At 51.3% G+C, this 14,805-nt stretch overlaps 1 protein-coding gene across 2 annotated transcripts; it reads right to left on the reverse strand.

The window, feature by feature from the left end:
- Positions 1-505: 505 nt before the first annotated feature.
- Positions 506-11,507, reverse strand: Gpr132 (G protein-coupled receptor 132). Of its 2 annotated transcripts, none has more exons than XM_021179606.2 (3): positions 11,437-11,507; positions 5,896-5,986; positions 506-2,994 (listed from the first exon to the last, which is right to left on the reverse strand). In XM_021179606.2, exons 2-3 carry the CDS (start codon positions 5,921-5,923, stop codon positions 1,874-1,876), a joined length of 1,149 nt encoding a protein of 382 aa, XP_021035265.1. In that variant the 5' UTR covers positions 5,924-5,986; positions 11,437-11,507; the 3' UTR covers positions 506-1,873. The 2 variants fall into 2 exon arrangements, with proteins under 2 accessions (XP_021035265.1, XP_029340210.1); XM_029484350.1 differs by lacking the exon at positions 11,437-11,507 and adding an exon at positions 11,217-11,267.
- Positions 11,508-14,805: the final 3,298 nt, after the last annotated feature.

A 14,805-nucleotide genomic window follows, 5' to 3' on the forward strand; every position in this document is an offset into this window, starting at 1 on the left:
GTCCTAGGTTTGGCCTTCCAAGTGGAAAGATGTCTACCTACAGAGGTAAAAATTAAAAAAAAAAAAAAAAAAAACAACAACAACAAACAAACAAAAAAACTCTTACTTTAAAGAGGAAGGAGAGAGGCTGTGACGATGGGGCAGTTCTTAGAGTGTTTGCTGAGCAAGTGAGGATCAGAGTTTGGATCCCCAGCACCATACACAAGTGGAGGCGCAGGGCTGGGTATGGTGTTACATGCATTTAATCCCAGCAATCAGGAGGCACGGGCGGGGGCATCTCTGTGAGTTCCAGGCCAGCCTGGTCTACAGCAGCCATCTTGGTCTACAGAGGACAGTCAGGACTACAGAGAGAAACGTGTCTCCTAAAAGCAGAACAAAACAAAGCGAGGCACAAGGGCAAGCAAGCATGGCCGCCTGCCTGTACCGCCCCACTGCATGCAAGGCAGAGACAGGGATCACGGGAGCAAGCCGGCTAACTGGTTCAGCCAAACTGGTGAGCTCTGGTTTCAGTGTGAGACCCTGACTCTCACACTTAAAGAAGATATCAAGGAAAATGTCCGGTGTCAACCTTTGGCCTTAGTGCATGAGACTGTGTGTGCTCGCACCACACACACACACACACACACACACACACGGCTCTGCCAACACATCCACACAAACAAACAAACAAGCAAACATCACTGAAGAGGAAGTCAGAGGCTGGTGGTGCATCCTTGTAATTCCACCCCAAGAGATGGGGACAACAGACAGAATCAGGAGAAAACAGGCCATCCTATGTTACTTAGTGAGTTTAAGATCAGTCTGAGGTACAAGAAACCTCGTCTCAAAAAAAAACAATCAAAAATGCCCAACAGCAAGGAAAGAAAGTCTGTGTTCTTATTCTCGGTTCTTCTTCCAAGGTAGAGCTGAAGTTAACTCTGAGGTCACAGTCTCAGTGCGGCATCCGTGATGTGTGTGCTTCAGGAGGATCAGCTCCGAGGCCCACCAAGCTCAGGGTCCTTGGCCCTTGCACTCCAAGTGCATCAGGAGCCTCTGCGATGGGGTGGGGTCGGGGGCGGCTTCAGTCCCAGCAGCGAGTGACCCAGTGAGGTAGCACAGGAATGACTCAGCAAGACAAGGAAGGCTCTTGGAACAGAGCCGGGATTTGACTCAGAGTCAACATTGGAGAAAAACGGGGCAAAGTGGGGCTTGCTCCTGGCTTGCCCTTTCAGGAGCCCCAGCCTACCTCCTCTGTGATGTCAAGGCCAGAAGTTGCAAGGCAAAGAAAGACATGCCAGATGCCAGATAACCCCTTATCTGGTAGCAGCTATACCAACCTGTTCCTGGGGTGTCCACTAGCACTTCCTAATGTAAATGGTTGAGGGATCCCAGGCGAGGATATCCGGGGCTACTAGGAGCTGGAGCAATTGGCCACCGTGCTCCATGGCTCCTCCAAAAGACAATTATGTCCACTCAGAGCCAACCCCCAGTGGGAGTCCGCAGGGTTGGACTCCTATCCCCATGGTGGTAACTCTGAACACAGTTCACTTCCATCTCAGTGGAAAGCCCCAAGATGAACTGTGTTAGCCACTGGACAATGGGGGAATAAAGTGTTCTGCCAAGTGCTCTGCTGATGGCCGCTGGGAGCCCTGCAGAGCACACTGCTGATAAAGAGCTCTCCTAAGAGCCACAGGCTCCTTAGCAAGCCCCACTTTCCATAGAGGAGAGCCTGAGGACATCTAAAGAACAGATACTTTCAGAGTTGGTGGCCTTAGGAAGGAAAGATCAGCAGTGTGTGCCCTAACAAAGGCATCTATAGTGCTGTGGACACCCCAGAGGGTGACTCAGAGGAGCAGGTATGTGTGACTGGTGCTAGTTTTGAGGAAGAGTGGGCTTAGCAGAGCTCCTCAGGCAGTCTCTCTGGCGAGCACAGTAAACCTAGCTTCGCTGGCTGTGATCCTGGGGGGTGCGCAGGATTGGGGAAGGTGTATGTGTTTGAAAGCTCTGTGGGCGAGTGTGTCTCCTCAGAGTCCTTTGAGCATGTAACATATGTCTTTGTGGACCACTTTTTCCACCCTGTGTGGATTCTGGACACTTCTTGCCGAGAGTGGTCTGTACCCAGCACGTAGATGATGGGGTCAGCCACACTGTTGACTGTAGACAGGCACAGAAACACTATAGAGACTGTGTACAGTCTGCTTTCAAAGGCACACACGGCATCCATGTCTCCTTGGTAGAAGGAAAAGCTGGCAGCTTTGACGAGGAGTACCACGTGGTAGGGAGCAAAGCAGACCAGGAAGATGGTGACGACCGTGATGGCTGAGCGCTTCACCTTGTTCTTCTGTGCAGCACTCAGGCTGTCACTGAGCTTGATGCTCCGGAAGATCTGGTGATTGGTGAACGCCAGGATGCCGAGAGGGATGGCAAAGCCAAAGGTGAAACGCAGGTAGTGGTAGCCAGCTATCTTGCTGTTCATCCTCAGGGGCTCAAAGCAGAAACTCTTCTCCACCTTCATGTCAAACACTGGATAGTTAACAAGTCCAACCAGAAGAATCACACACGCAGAAATGGTGACGGCAGTCCTCTGGTGGCGGTGGCCTCGGCTCTCCAGTGCATAGACCACGGCCATGTAGCGGTCGCAGGAAATGCAGCAGAGCAAGAGGATGCTGATGTAGATGTTGCAGAAGAAGATGTAAGCAGTCACCTTGCAGGCCTGCGAACCCAGGTTCCATTTGTGCTGATTCTGGATGTAGATGATCCACAATGGCACCGTGCTGATGTAGAGCAGCTCACAGAGGGACAGACAGAACAGGTAGACGGCTAACACGTTCCTCTGCAGGACTTGCAGCAGCGTCAGCCAGGCAGTTAGGCAGTTGGCTGGTAGGCCCAGCAGGCACACAGCACTGTACACCACCACCAGGACCACTCTGCTCTCCTCGTAGGAGACGTGGCAGGTCTCAGAAGAAGGGACTGAGGTGCTCTGAAGAACAGAGGTAACCCCCAGTGTGGTGTTTCCTGTGGGGCAGAAATGACACAGCAGTAGGAGTTTACAGAACTACTCCCACTCAGGGAGATTTATAATACCAAGAAAAAGTAAGAAGCTCGATGGAGGTGGGGTCAGAGAGATGACTCAGCAGGTAAACCTTGCGGCAGATCCTGACTAGCTGAGGTGTTCTCTGACTTTCACACGCGCACTGTATACATGTATGCCTGCTATACACACTCAGTGGCACATGCATGCCTGCTACACATGTCCAGTGCACATGCATGCCTGTAACACACACTCAGAGGTGCATGCGTGCCTGCTACATACACACAGTACACATGCATGCCTGCTACATACACACAGGGCACATACATACATGCTACAGACACACAGTGCACATACACACATGCTACAGATGCACAGTGCACATACATGCCTGCAACACACACTCAGTGGCACATGTATGCCTGCTACACATGTCCAGTGCACATGCATGCCTGTAACACACACTCAGAGGTGCATGCATGCCTGCTACATACACACAGTACACATGCATGCCTGCTACATACACACAGGGCACATACATACATGCCACAGACACACAGTGCACATACATACATGCTACAGATGCACAGTGCACATACATGCCTGCAACACATACTCAGTGGCACATGTATGCCTGCTACACACACACAATTAATAAATAAATCTTTTAAGTAAAAGGAAAGTTTTACAGACTTCAGACTAGACACATAAGGAGTTCAAAAGACTGCAGCCAGAGGAAGCCAGTTGGACCAGAGAATGGTGAGGACAGTCATCAACCCCAGACCCTGACAGATGTGGGCAGATGAATTCTCTCCAAACCCTCTTCCTCTGGCCACACTGGTCATCTGGTGGAGAAGCCTTCAGCCATGTCGTGGGTCAGATTTGGAGGCCACAAGGGCACTGCCTCCTGGTCCCAGGCTGATATCTGTTCCATGGCTCTGGTTGTCCTGGCCAATTGTCCCATACTCCCTGGGATCTCAGCTGCCCATGCCATTGCCCTCAGCCTGGATGGATTCCACTCTGGCCATGAGAGACAGGATGCCAGCTAAGACCCGCACTCACCTCAGGTGAGGGCTCCTTGTTAGGAAGGTGACCTGTCCCCAACCACAGAGCCTGAATCTTTCTTAGGCAACTGATACATTTCGCAGCCCCCCCCCCTTTTTTTGTTGGTTTTTCGAGACAGGGTTTCTCTGTGCAGTCCTGCCTGTCCTGGAACTCACTCTGTAGACCAGGCTGGCCTCGAACTCAGAAATCCGCCTGCCTCTGCCTCCCAAGTGCTGGGATTAAAGGCGTGCGTCACCACGCCCAGCTCCAGGCCTCCTTTTTAATCTCTATGGAACACACATAGCACAGAACGTTCTCTCCGAGTCCTTCATTCCCCTGCATGCAGCTGACCGTCACTAACTAACTGTCTGCTGTGTGGAGTGGAGCCAGTTCCCACCTCTAGAATCTTCTCAGCCTGCAGACCAAAGCTCTTCTAGAAATACACACACACACATGCATATACATACACATATACATGCACAAACACACACATACACACTCATACAAACACATACACACACATACACATACACACATACACATACATACACACATACATACACATATACACACTTACAAACACATACACACATATATACACATACACACATACACACATACATATACATGCACATATACACACATACACATATACACACATATACACACATGCACACATACACATACACACATGCACACACACACATACACACATGCGCGCGTACACACACTTTCCTCCCTTGCATTCTCCCTGCCTCTGTAGAGCAGCCTCACCCAAACGGATTCATCATCAGTGCAGATTTAGTCTACTGAGCATAGCATCCTCCGGGTTCATCCGCAATAGGGTGTGTCAGAACATGTCTTCTTTTTAAGACAGGCTAGCATCCCATCAAGACACTCCATGCACAGGAACACTCCCCAGTGAACACACAGACACTTTGACACTTGTCACGTGTACATGGAACCTAGGCTGCTTGCCACCGCTAGACTGTTATGAACAATATGAGCATTGGTGTCCCTGACTTCTGTCCCTGCTGTCTCCTTTTTGGGTACACCTAAAAGCAAGCTTGCTGGGTCACATGGCCACTGTGTTTACTCTGAGGAAGCCTGTGCTACTTTCAAGTGTCTGCTCTGCTTTGCAGCCCTGTCTGCAGAGCTCAGGCACAGCCAGCCAGCTTCTGCTTTTATGTTTTTTCCTTTTTGACAGTGGGTGTGAGGCGCCTTCCTCCCACGATCTGGGTGCCCTGGGTCATTGCTCAGAGGCATCTGTTACCATATCTGAATAAAGAAAGTGAGGTTGAGGTTCCAGAGGTGGTGAGCTGTCTTGGAGCCCAGTGCTAAATCTTGACATCGGAACCTGGGGCCAGCAGAGAGCAAGGGTGAGGGTTGAGCCCATAGACAGGCATAGGTGTTAAACAGCTCCCTACCTGGGTAGCTCTCTTCCCACTGTGAAAGCACCCTCAGGCAGGTTCAGACACCCTTCTGTCCTTCTGCCCTGTCTGTCTCACTGCTCCATCCCACTTCAGACTCTTATCTCCCTCTGTCCTGTTGTCAGTCTCACCAAGTTCTGGTGCTTCATCTCTGTACCCCACCCGCACCCCACCCTACCCACACACCATACAGTTTCACTGAAAACTGCAAGGGACACAGTCTGTGACCAAGCTGCAGCCTTGCCTTTCCCAGAACCACACTGAACAGATTCCCTGGCACGGCTCTGCCTCTTGCTGCTTGCTCAGGCCCACAGAAGCCTTTGGATCTTCACTGTGTGACGAGACCAAGTGTACCACATAGGAATTCTTCCGGGCCTTCTTCAATGCCTCAGTCAAACAAGATTCTCTCACCTGCTGCATTGGTGGGTTCTGATCTCATGGTGGCTCCTATGTGAGTTCTGTGGACCCCCTTGTGAAGGTGGCTCTGGCAGCTTAAAATGACCTGGAGAAAGAGCATGTTGAAACAGAGTTAGGTGAAAATGCAAACAAAACAAAGCAAAGCAAAGCAAAACAAAACAAAACAAAACAAAACAAAAAGCCAATGAGAATAAGTCAGCCAGCTACCCTCCCACCCACCCAGCCACCCCCACCCAGCCACCCACCTATCCATTCCATCCAACCATCCATCCATCCATGCATGCATACATACATACATATATACATGCATACATACATACATACATACACCCATCTACCCACCCAACCATCTATCCATCTACACATACATATATAATACATACATACACCCATCCACCCATCCATCCACTCAGTCAGCCAGCCAGCCACCCTCCCACCTATCCATCCACCCATCCATCCACCCATCCACCCATCCATCCACCCATCCATCCATCCATCCATCCATCCATCCACCCATCCATCCATCCATCCATCTACCCTCCCACCCATCCACCCATCCATCCAGCCATCCAGCCCTCCATCCATCCATTCACCCAGCCAGCCAGCCAGCCAGCCACCCTCCCAGCCATCCACCCATCCACCCATCCATCCACCCATCCACCCACCCATCCAGCCCTCCATCCATCCATTCACCCAGCCAGCCAGCCAGCCAGCCAGCCCTCCATCCATCCATTCACCCAGCCAGCCAGCCAGCCTGCCTGCCAGCCAGGTGTGCTGTTGCAATGCCTGTCATCCCAGATTGACTCATTCAACAAAGAGTCTAGAGCACCCCACAGTCAACAAAGGTAATGCAGTACAGACAACCAGGCACCAGGGAAGCCGGGGAGCATCAAAGCATCACCCTGGATACCAGAGTTAAAACTGTTATTTGTTGGTTATGGTTGGCAAAGCTGATGGCACATGAGCTCCCACAGAATTAAGAGCTCCCAAAAGGGCAAGAAACGCAAAATAAGCATGAAGGACGACCTCTTTGTTTTGTTTTGTTTTTCTGCCTATCAGGCTGGCAAAAATAACTAAATGAGTGTTCTGAAGTCTGAAGACATGGTACCCTGAAGCTACACAATGGGATGGTCACTAGGTACCGATATTTCAGAGCCCCACTTTGCAGTCAGTTTCCAACACCGTTAAGAAAGTCTGAACTTGCTAAAATTCCTCCTAGGGATTTTTTATTCCTGGTTTAAAATAATGACCTGAAAAGTTAAGTTAAGTTAAGTTAAAGAAAAAAGTCTGACCTGCTGCCCACCTGCTCCTCCGACACACATGGCTGCCCCTCAGTCAGGCAGATAACCACGGGTGCATTGGGCTGCAGGAGTGGCCTTTGGAATCCTATGGAAGCCAGTCCAAGAGCCCCCAGACATCCATACCAAGCCCTGGAGCCTCACCAGTTTGGCACCAGTGCCCAGCTCCCCTGCTTCCTTCTCAGGAGTTTCTGAAGAAAACAACAGGAAGCTAAACCGAACACCCGAGAAGGTGGCTGCCCTCTGAAGAAGACTAAAGTGATACCTCAGCACACATCAAAGGGAGGCAAAGCCAGGGAAGGCAAGAAGAGCCACTCCAAGCATCGACTCTCAGCAGGTTCCTCACATCACCCCACCATGCCCTGACCTGCTGAACACCAGGCCTTAACAGCTTTCCAGTCACTCTCTGCTCTACATCTGGTGCAGCAAGCTTCTGCTCCTTCCAAATTCAAAATACCACTAAGCAAGACCCCCGTCTAGTGAATGAGCACATGACTGCATGGAGCCCCAGAGTCGGAGCCCTGAGAGGCCTGCACCTGCCGTCCCTGCAGCTAGAATTAGAGTTCCGTAAAGCCAGCTGCAGAGGCAGCCTAGGGCGGGTCTGTCCCCTACAGGGGCTACACCATGTTCATCCTAAACACCTAGCAACCCCGAGTGTGGTGAAGGGGACGGTGCTCCGGGTGTAGAAGGCAGAGGAAGCAAGGGCTCAACAGAAAACGTGACACGCACTTCCCTCTTGCGGTGAGGATGCACTGTGAGAAACTGCCATACCTGCAAGTCACATCCCTGTCTCCTGTGGACAGAACTTGGCCAGGGAGGCAGAGTGAGCTGTTGGGACTAACTGCTCAGCCTAGACAGAACAAAACAAGGCCGTGATACCCCCACCTGGGTCATGTCCCCTAACCCACAGAGCATCAACACTTACATCAAAGGAGAGCCACCATGAGGCTCAGGCCAGAGCACACTGCACTAGGACCCCAGAGAAGCGGGGAGGCTCTTGAATCCCTACACTATAACGTGGCTCCTCACCATGGCTTCTCGTGGGTAGCTGACACAGCTATTGGCCTTGTATTCGTGTCATTGTCCTTTGTGCTCAGGGCACACCATGCCTTAGACTTGTCCCTTTCCCAACCTGCCACTTTCCTTTCAGCTGTCTGTCTTCTCTGTGCTAAAGGGTCTCCCTCAGAACACTCAGAGCCCCTCCCTTTCCTGTCTAAGCTCCAAGGACCCCTAACTTGCTCAGATCAGTTGTTGTGGAAGTCTTGCAACAACTAGGCTTTTTCTTCCACAGGAAGGGACAAGGGTCAACAGCCCCATGCTCCAAGATATAGGCTTCTCTCAGAAGTGCAGCTGGGCTAGGCCATCTCAGGAATCCCTGAACGGAGTACGGATGTGGAAAGATGAGGGAGAAGAGAAGGACCCCTGCATCTGTCTTCTCTAAGAAGCAGACACTGGCCTCTCTGTTTGTTGTGGGTGGCAGGCCTGGCTCTGGGTAGTGACATTTCCTCTTGATGTCCTGGGCCATCTTCAGTGGTGTGTGCCATCTGTGAGAGAGTTGGAAATGGCTGACCCCTGAGGGTAGAAGATCATGGCCAACTTTCATCAGGACTCGGCAACAGTGTGCTCCCAAACCTTCTGTACTGGCTAGTTTTGTGTCAACTTGACACAGCTGGAGTTATCACAGAGAAAGGAGCTTCAGTTGAGGAAATGCCTCCATGAGATCCAACTGTAAGGCATTTTCTCAATTAGTGATCAAGGGGGAAAGGCCCCTTGTGGGTGGGACCATCCCTGGGCTGGTAGTCTTGGGTTCTATAAGAGAGTAGGCTGAGCAAGCCAGGGGAGGCAAGCCAGTAAAGAACATCCCTCCATGGNCTCTGNATCAGCTCCTGCTCCCTGACCTGTNTGANTTCCAGTCCTGACTTCCTTTGGTGATGAACAGCAGCATGGAAGTGTAAGCCGAATAAACCCTTTCCTCCCCAACTTGCTTCTTGGTCAGGATGTTTGTGCAGGAATAGAAACCCTGACTAAGACACCTTCCTAGAACGTGGCAGAGAATGATCTACTGTACTCCTGAGGCTCACCACACCCACAAGGGCCATACACCCACATGGTTGTGATGTCTGCTTGGGCTGGTGGACTCCATTACTCAGATGGACCTATAGCAGGCCGAACGCCATCAAGCATCCGTTGGACAAAGGGCAACACAACTGGAATGATGATCTTAGCATGTCACTTGTAGCCACCAGGCTGCATGGTGAACTGGCCCTGGATGTCCTCTTCTACCTGCCCTAACTCCCAGCCACACCCCTGCTTCCCCTTGCCACCAGTCCTCAGACTCATGCTATTCTTATCCATCCGTCTTCAAACCACACCTTCTTCATGGCCACCTGCTCCTACCATCCTTCCCACTTCTACTCTCCTGCCTCCAGCCTTCCCTAGGCCCACTCCCACACCATGCAGCTCCTCCCACCAGGAGACCCATCTTCCAGAAAGAGAGGTACTTGGAGTGGCCAGGACATGCACAGGTAACGCGCCACCTGTGATGCTGACGGTCCTGTCAGTCTTTTGACTGTGGAGCTTTCCTAACGGACAGGAAAGCACAAAGGGAAGACACACTTTGTTTCCGCCCCTTGGAGAGGTGAACTGTAAGCCAGGGTGGCTGGACTGGCCCATTGAGCCATTAGCACACTGTGTTATATTTCTCTACTGCAGGAATTTCTGGTTGTTTGGGTTGCTTCGATCTTTCACTTTTCCATCCTCCTATGGGCTTCTCTGGGGCCTGGCGGGAGACAGCTCAGTGGTAAAAGTGCTTGTCACACGAGTTACAGCACTTATATGTCACAGGACTTATATTTGGATCCCCAGAACCCACATAAATGCCTAGTTCCTGTAGCAGTCCACCTACAATTCCACCCTCAGAGGGTAGAGATGAAATCCCCAGAGCAAGCCAGCTAGCAAGAGTAGCCACATCTGTAGACTCTAGGCTTGAATGAAAGACCCTGCCTCAAGGAAGAAGATGGAAGAGCAACTGGGGATGGTTTGGAACATCAGTCTCTGGACTCCACATTGTGTGTGTGTGTGTGTGTGTGTGTATGTGTGTGTGCGCACATGTGTGCCCATACACATGGAAACACATGCACACATACATACAGAGAGAGAGAGAGAGAGAGAGAGAGAGAGAGAGGAGAGAGAGGAGAGAAAAGAGAGGAGAAAGAGAGAGGAGAGAGAGGAGAGAGAGAGGAAAGAGAGGAGAGAGAGAGAGAGCAGAGGAGAGAGAAGAGAGAGGAGAGAGGGGAGAGAGAGGAGAGAGAGAAGAGAGAGGAGAGAGAGAGAGGGCAGAGGAGAGAGAGAGGGGGCAGAGGAGAGAGGAGATAAGAGAGAGGAGAGGAGAGAGAGGGCAGAGGAGAGAGAGGAGAGAAGAGAGGAGAGAGAGGAGAAAGGCAAAAAATAACAACAACAACAAAACTTCCTCCTCCTTTCTGTCCTCAAACTCAGAACACTGACTCAAATTCAGAACGCCATTGGGCAGGAACCGTTAAATTACTAGTGTCAACTATACATCCTGTAGATCTGGGGGCCCATCCCCGACACCACACTTCTCAATAACGCACATTTCAGTTTGACTGATCTCTAAGCTGAGTGCTTGCACAAGCTACTCTTCCTTCCCACATTCCCTCGGGGTGTCTCCGTTCTCACCCCTCTGCGTGGTTAGCCCCCTAAGACATTGTGCCACGTGCCCTCATTAGTAAGACCGTGACCGCTGCTCACAGTCCTCGGTGGCCATGCTGAGCAGTCCATGAGTCTGTCCTCACAAATCTAGTAGAAGTTACAAGATCTGCTCTGACAGGTACTCCAAATGCCTGCCTCAGAGTCGGTTAGTGGCCACCCCAGGATCTAGCCCCACGACCACACAGCCTATCCCAGTAGAGCCCCACTGTTCATCCCTCCTCAGAGCCTGCCTCTAACCCTAGGTAACTCCTAGGAAGAGGAACCCCTAGTCCCACCAACCATACTGACCAGGATGCCTCTGTGGTCCTCAGTTCCCTGTCAGAGGAAGTCCAGTCCTTCCACTCTCATCTGTACCTACAGTTGGGGTAAAGATCTTCCAGAAGCAGCCAGGTAGGTTGGGGAAGAGCAGTCTGATATACACTATTGTCCCTGCGCCCTTACATAGGTGGGCATGGCGCCCCTGAATCCCCTCTTGGGGACAAGCCAGATCTAGGATCCACTGACTTACCCGTCCTGAGGCAGCACAGGGCAGGCCCGTCCTGAAGCAGCGCTGAGCACCCCTCTGCAGGCCCAGCTGAGAGGTTTCAGGAAGTGGTGGGAGGGGGGACCGAGCATGCTCACTCCGAAGCTCCCCTAACTACAAGGCAGGCTAGCGTCAGGCTTACATCACTGTGATGACAATGGGTTGGGATGACAGGAAAACAGCTCCAGACCTATCTGACCTTGCTCTGACGATGGCTTTCCTCAGGTACAGAGAACTGAGAAATGGGGACTCAAACAGCTCTTCCGGGCAGCCCCAGGAGGGCTGGTCCCCACCTGATCCCGAGTCAGGCAGGGCAGGTCACATCACCAGCTGTTTACATCCAGGCCTGGCGCTGGTCCTTGTTGGAACACCCACCTGGTGCATGCATTCTACCATGAACCCAACCCTCCCGGTCGATCCCTTCCTGGGGGCAGAGCCCTTGGGGGCACACCTCCACCCCAGTTCTGTCTGAGAAACCATCCTTCATTTCAGAACGAAGCCTTCACCCAGGAACTCTACAAGTGGTTTTCCTGTGAGAGCCACAGGAACATAGAGTAAGTACTTGGCATTACTGTGGCAGCGCCACCACTGAGGGCTGCTCAGGATGATGGGCACAGCAGCTTCTAGTGGCCCTGGGCTCATACATCTTACACCCAAATGTAACCCGTTTTCTCTGGAAAAAAGGCAGGTGCCCACTGCTGGTACCCACAGCTAAGTTAACCACACTCAGCCCAAAGGCTGGCTCTAGGCTTGGGGGTGTTGGCCCCACCCCTGACAGCTCCCAGAGTCCTCAAAACTGAAGGCAAAGCTGGCCTTGGTAGCCTGTGTACAGCTAACAGTTTCAGAAGCGCTAGCCGAGGAAGGACAGCTTTACAGAGCAGTTTGAAAGGTCATGACCCAGACAGCAGATCCCTGCCTAAGTCCAAAGACAGGACTCCTTTCCTTTGCTCTCCGAGAGTCATGCCAGGCTTCAAGGCTGTGGGGCTGGAGGCCTTTCTTTCTCACCCCACCCCTAACAGACATTTACATATTTGTGTGGGTGGCAGTACAGTCCCTAGAAAGCTGGCCCTCAGGGGTGTGGGGCAGGCAGCTGGCATGCGGGCCTGAAGATAGTCCATCTTAACTTTCTGAAAGCAGCTGTTCGTGGGCCGTGACCTTCAAAGAATCTAGCGCACAGTAAGGTCCTCCCTGGGCTCTGACCACGATGCCACTCATACACGACCCTGGAGGGCAAAGGGGTTTGATGGCTCTGGCACAAGTGGACGTGGCCTTCTGCAACCTGATCAGCCTTCTCGAGAGTTCTGTCTTACATTTTCCACAAGGGATAGCAACTGCCTCTTCCGATTCTATAGGCGGGCGTTAGCAACCTTCTTGAGTTCATTAGTTCTTCTTATGGGTGGCGCTGAGCCCTACGCTTGCCTGCCTGCCCTGGAGGCCGAAACATGGCAAACCAGACAGGTCTCTCAGCATTTAACTTTAACGTGGTTGAAGCTTATTATAAAATGGCCATTTGACCACTCCTTCTTTCTTTCTTTCTTCCTTCCTTCCTTCCTTCCTTCCTTCCTTCCTTCCTTCCTTCCTTCCTTCCTCTCTCTCTCTCTCTCTCTCTCTCTCTCTCTCTCTCTCTCTCTCTCTTTCTTTCTTGGTTTTTCGAGACAGGGTTTCTCTGTATAGCCTTGGCTGTCCTGGAACTCACTCTGTAGACCAGGCTGGCCTCGAACTCAGAAATCTGCCTGCCTCTGCCTCCCGAGTGCTGGGATTAAAGGCATGTGCCACCACGCCTGGCTTTGACCACTCTTTAGAGAAGAGTACTTCCTAGGACCCACCATCATCTCCAGAACCTTTCACCTTGTAATGAAAGTCTGTGCTCAGTAACACCACCCTGCCCAGTTCAACCTGCTGACTCTATGAAGGTGACCTAGGGACCTCAGCACCAGCAGCATCAAACACTATTCTTCCTGCGTGCCTTGCTCATAGTGCTCAGCCCGGTGTTGTCTGGGTTCACCCAGATGCAGCAGGTGTCTGAACGCTTCTTCCTAATGACTGGATGGTGTAAGATGAGTGTGTGTTGCTTATCTGTTGTCTGTAGATGGACACATGTCATCCATGGATGGCATGGGCCATTTCTCCCCTGAGACTCTGTTTTAGTTAGGACAGGCATAGTCTACTGCTATGATGAAACACCATGACAAAAAAGCAAGCCAGGGCAGGAACTCAAGCAGGGCAGGAACCCGATGGCAGGAGCTGATGCAGAGCCCATGGAGGAGTGCTGCTTACTGGCTTGCTCCCCATGGCTTTCTCAACCTGCTTTCTTATACAGCCCAGGACCGCCAGCGAAGAAGTGGCACCACCGACCATGGGCTGGTCCCTCCCCCATTGATCACTAACTGAGAAAATGCCTTACAGCTGGATCTTATGGAGGCATTTTCTCAGTTGAGGTTCCCTCCTTTAAGTTGGCTCTAGCTCATGTCAAGTTCACTTAAGATCAGCAGGCGTGCCTCTATTCAAGATTTATGGGTTTTTGCATCCTTGGTATGTCCTTGTCAAACACTTATTCCTCTTTCTCTCTTTTTTTTTTAAAGATTTATTTCATGTATATGAGTACACTGTAGCTGTACAGATGGTTGTGAGCCTTCGAGTGGTTGTTGGGAATTGAATTTAGGACCTCTGCTCGCTCTGCTCCGGTCAACCCCACTCACTCAGGCCCAGTGATTTATTATAAATAAGTACATTGTAGCTGTCTTTTAGATATGCCAGAAGAGGGCATCAGATCTCATTATGGGTGGTTGTGAGCCACCATGTGGTTGCTGGGATTTGAACACAGGACCTTCAGAAGAGCAGTCGGTGCTCTTACCCGCTGAGCTGTCTCTCCAGCCCCCTGGTATTTGCTTTTAGGTATGTCTGTTCTGGTAATCACAGGGGCCCGAGGAGGGCACTGGACTTCCTGGAACTGGAGTTCAAAACGCTGTGAGCCACCATGTGGATGCTGGGAATAGAACTCAGGTCCTGTGTAAGCGCAACCAGTGTCATTAACTGCTGAGCTGTCCCTCTAACCCCAACAGTCATTATTCTCCATGACACTACAGGACACAAAGGTTGCCCCAGCTTTGACAAGCTACCTCTGTACTGGTGATTGCATGGTCTGTCTCCTTGGGATTGTCAGTATGGTCGCCTGCTTCCAGACACCTAGTTGACTGTTGGGTTTTTTTTTTTTTTTTTATGGTTTAAGAGCTTTATTATAAAAATGCAGGGGAAAGAGAAAAGGTAAAAAGAAGGAGGGGGGAAGGCTAAAGAGAAAGAAGGAGAGATGAGAGGAAAGAAGAAGACAAAGAGAAAGGGAAGAGAAGAGAGAGG

This window comes from Mus caroli, chromosome 12, assembly GCF_900094665.2.
Source record: "Mus caroli chromosome 12, CAROLI_EIJ_v1.1, whole genome shotgun sequence".
Classification (NCBI taxonomy): Eukaryota; Metazoa; Chordata; class Mammalia; order Rodentia; family Muridae; genus Mus; species Mus caroli.

Coding starts and splice junctions, on each gene's coding strand:
- Gpr132 (XM_021179606.2), bottom strand. CDS start 5,923: ATGAGATCAGAACCCACCAATGCAGCAG. Junction 2,995..5,895: donor AGAACCCACCAATGCAGCAG/GTGAGAGAATCT, acceptor TCTGCCCCACAG/GAAACACCACACTGGGGGTT.